Source organism: Zerene cesonia, chromosome 16 (assembly GCF_012273895.1).
Source record: "Zerene cesonia ecotype Mississippi chromosome 16, Zerene_cesonia_1.1, whole genome shotgun sequence".
Lineage (NCBI taxonomy): Eukaryota > Metazoa > Arthropoda > Insecta > Lepidoptera > Pieridae > Zerene > Zerene cesonia.
In genome coordinates, this window is record NC_052117.1 from 8,621,822 (window position 1) to 8,625,752 (window position 3,931).

The 3,931-nt window shown below is 29.9% G+C and overlaps 1 protein-coding gene across 3 annotated transcripts in view; it reads right to left on the bottom strand.

The window, feature by feature from the left end:
• Positions 1 to 227: 227 nt before the first annotated feature.
• Positions 228 to 3,931, bottom strand: part of LOC119832854 — an 18,874-nt gene continuing 15,170 nt past the window's right edge. For all 3 annotated transcript variants that reach the window (XM_038356647.1, XM_038356648.1, XM_038356649.1), the window contains exons 5-7: positions 2,126 to 2,193; positions 1,545 to 1,718; positions 228 to 1,246 (exon numbers count right to left, since the gene is read on the bottom strand). In XM_038356647.1, the coding sequence (XP_038212575.1) occupies positions 1,046 to 1,246; positions 1,545 to 1,718; positions 2,126 to 2,193 (443 nt within the window). In that variant the 3' untranslated portion in view covers positions 228 to 1,045. The remainder of the gene's footprint in view (positions 1,247 to 1,544; positions 1,719 to 2,125; positions 2,194 to 3,931) is intronic.

Sequence of the window (3,931 nt, forward strand, 5' to 3'; positions counted from 1 at the left end):
GAAAGATTTTTTTAAATCGATCCAGGTATTACTGAGATTAGCGCGATCAAACAAAAAAAAACTCTACCTTATTAGCGCAGATAAAATTTTAGTTACCTTTATAGAAGTTTTAGCTATATACTCCTTAGCATGAGAAAAAAACAATATATTTACAAATATTTATTTATTAATAAATTCATCACTGTAAAAATAGAATAACTAATTAATTCATTTTTGCTTTAGATTAATATTTTACAGATCTTACATAGGTACAATGTTTTACAAATTCGAGATTCTTAAGTACACTAACCTAGTAAATGCTAAACAGTCTGGTTTCAGTGCATTGAATGATTATAGTCTTTTTATAGTCGAGGTTTCGAGTTAATATATTAAATATTGAGCATTATTTTTTTCTTATCATTATTGAGATTGCATTCTACAAAATTCTACAGTATAATAAAGAATATAATTATACAAATTCAAATGTGTGTGGACCATGATATTCAGTTTAAATTGGTATATGAAGGTAATAAGATCATTCGCATACTGAACACAGAATTTTATGGTAATTTTAATAATTAATTAGATATTCAAAATCAATAACTTATAATTAGCAATTGCTATATCCAGTAGCATCATGCATTCTGTCAATATCTTGCATTTTTTCACATTCACTGATTTTTACCAACTAGGTAGAAAGACAATATCTTTTCACTGCTAATCATTCTGATTCTGCTCTTGATACAAGCGTTACTTCTCGACTCCGCTCATGGTACATATATAATCTATAGTACTCAGAGATTATGGACATATGGTGAAAGAATTTTTGAAATTCGTTCCAGTAGTACCTGAGATAAACACGTTCAAACAAACATACGAATTAATAAACGAAATCTTCAGCTTTATATTTTAAGTATAGATATAACAATTTTTTTAACTTTGCCGCCATTTTCAATTCAACATCAATTGACAACTCCTAGAGAGACACTGGCAGAATTGTCCAAAAGCAAAATTGCCAGTAAATAAAAAAAAAGAATCGATTCGAATCAAGCTTTCTCTACACAGTCTATCCAGCTTGCTGAACGCTTGCTGTCGGTATGGACGTTGTTGGAGAGGCCACACTGAATGAAGTTATAAACACATTCACAATTGTTACAAGAAATACGCCTAAAACTGTAAAATTATTTATTTTATCCGCCTTACAGATGTCTTTATCGTCCTTAACATTATACCGACTGTTCATTATCAAACCTACGCCAACTCCGATCTGAAAAAAAAAAAATTATATTTATAAAATAACACTAGGCTGTTCGCCCTGGTTTCACCCGTGGTATATATATAACCCTTTTCTCTCAGTGTAATTGCAGTTTTCTAATACTGAACAATTAAAAAAATTTACTGTTCATAAATAATGTTAAAAGATTTTATCTTCGAATCGAATAAAACAGTTTAAGTAAATATGTGCAATTTGAGTTAAGGCAAATCGATACAGGCAATAATATTGGAAAAAAATATACAGGTATAATAGTATTATAGCATAGTATTCAATTTGGAATTTTACTAACTTGTAACACAATGCTAAGAGCGATGAAAGTCAAGCTAGGATAGTAGTATGGGTGTGATGAGGCAGATTCTAGGACATATCTTAGCTGGTTAGCATTCGCCGATAGTAAGGCTAAGTCCATCATGCCTTGAGCCAAATTTTTCTTCTGTTGGTATGTGTTGACATCTGGAATCGACTGTAAATGAAAAGAGAGGTACATTATATTTCTTGTAGAAGTAGGGTTAAATTATTGTTATGGTATGATTTTTCACATATTTTATTTACCTACACAATTTTTCTTTGTCAGAATAGCGAAAATATAACTTCAACGGATTGACTCGGCATAAAAATAGTATAATATTATGTCACTCGTAAATATCGTAACTTTCTGCTAATAAAAGTACTTTCATGATCGGTTCAGTTCCTCCAAAGATTACCAAATATGCAAATTAGAAACTTAATCTGTTAATAAGAGTACATAAAAAAAAACAAATAGCAAAGAAATATAGGTATAAAGAGTAAGTTGCCTTGTAATAATTTTATGAAGAGCAATGTTGTATTAATTAGGTATTACTTCAAATTAGTATATAAAAATGAACTTACCCCGGGCATCATAGGCGAACCGGGCCGATCCTCCATACCGAATCTATAACCAAAACCGTTTGTTGCATCTGAAAAAGCATAGATAATTTTTATTATTATTTAAAAAAAAAACATAACGTAGCGAAAATATATACTGTCAAAATAGGTTGAAATCAATAAAAAATTAAACAATTCATAAAATTTTATATATGGCAGTACTTAATTAATTACCTATACAAATAAGTATTCAAAATGTCAGAACTGTACAAATTGAAATAATATCACATGAGAATTAATAGCTTTTGAATGTAAAAGAATCATCAAAATCATCCAAGTAAAAAGTTATTAAGTAAATACTGATACAATTGAGATCCTTTTTCGAAGTCGGCTAAGAAGTAGTAACGCCATTTATAAATCGAAAACGACTTGCATTTTAATTCTTTTAGGCTGTTAGGATTGTCTCTCCTAGATTAGTTTAAAGTCTTTAAAACGTCTACCGGGGCTTTATAAAGAATTTATATATTATACATAATAAAATAATTAATTGTATTTTCGTCTTATATAATGAGAATAATTATATATATAATTACCGCCGCAAGGCGTACATAGTACATAGTATACATTTTACACTAATTATCCATACTATGTTATTATCTTCTTTCTGGTTATTATCTTTATGGAATGAGATGCATAATTTAATTAATAATAATATAACCTACTATTTTATTAACTCAATTAACGCCAAAAGCCGTGTAACATAACTAGTTTATTGAATACAATGGGTACATTACGTAGCCTATTTAGTTTGTGGCATAGGTTCAATACCGAGGTTTTATATTTATTATTAAATTATAAATGCGAAAGTAAAACCGAACCGATCTAAAACCGATTTGGGTGAAATTTGGTACCATCAAAGCTTGATACCTGACCAATACAGGGAACAATACAGGTGTTCCTATGAATAGGCGGGTGAAGCCGCCGGCAGAAACTCAAAGTTTTATAATAAAACAACCTCAATAGCTGGCTAGGTACTTTCATTGAATACCCTAAGTGCAACAATGAACGCATTTTATCATTGCTAAGCAGTTACTTCATTGTGCACACGATGTTTATCATTTCAATGCAAATTATTTATCAATGCTTATTATTACTCGTCAGGGTAAGGGTATAGGCGATAGCTTATATGAGAGTGGACTTTATTTATTTATAATGCACCCCAAATAGAAAAAAAATTAACATATATACATATATGCATGTTAAAGCGTAGGATATGTAATTAAAAAATTAAGAAGTGCATAAATAAGAATATTATATTAATACTAGCTGCGCCCCGCGGTTTCACCCGCGTAAGTCCGTATCCCGTAGGAATATCGGGATAAAAAATAGATGTTGGCCGATTCTCAGACCTACCCAATATGCTTACCAAATTTCAGAGGAATCGGTCAAGCCGTTTCGGAGGAGTATGGCAACGAAAACTGTGACACGAGAATTTTATATATATAGATAGATATAGAATATAATATTGATATAGTCTAATATTAATACATGCATCATGCAATAATTGTATTTGGCAGTAAATTGTAATTATAGAATTTCGAAAGCTTGACACTGAGGATTGTTAGATTTTTAATTGGAGAGCATCTGATGATTTGGTTATTTTAATTAATTCTTTCAATTGTGTTGTGTAAATCAAAATATACACGTGTAAGTATACTAATTGTATTTTATTGTTTTCTTTCAAAAATGAGAAATTTAATAAATGTTCTAAGCTGTGTTTATTTATATGAATTTATTGTATGTTTAGGGCATATATTCATAGGGCAGCCT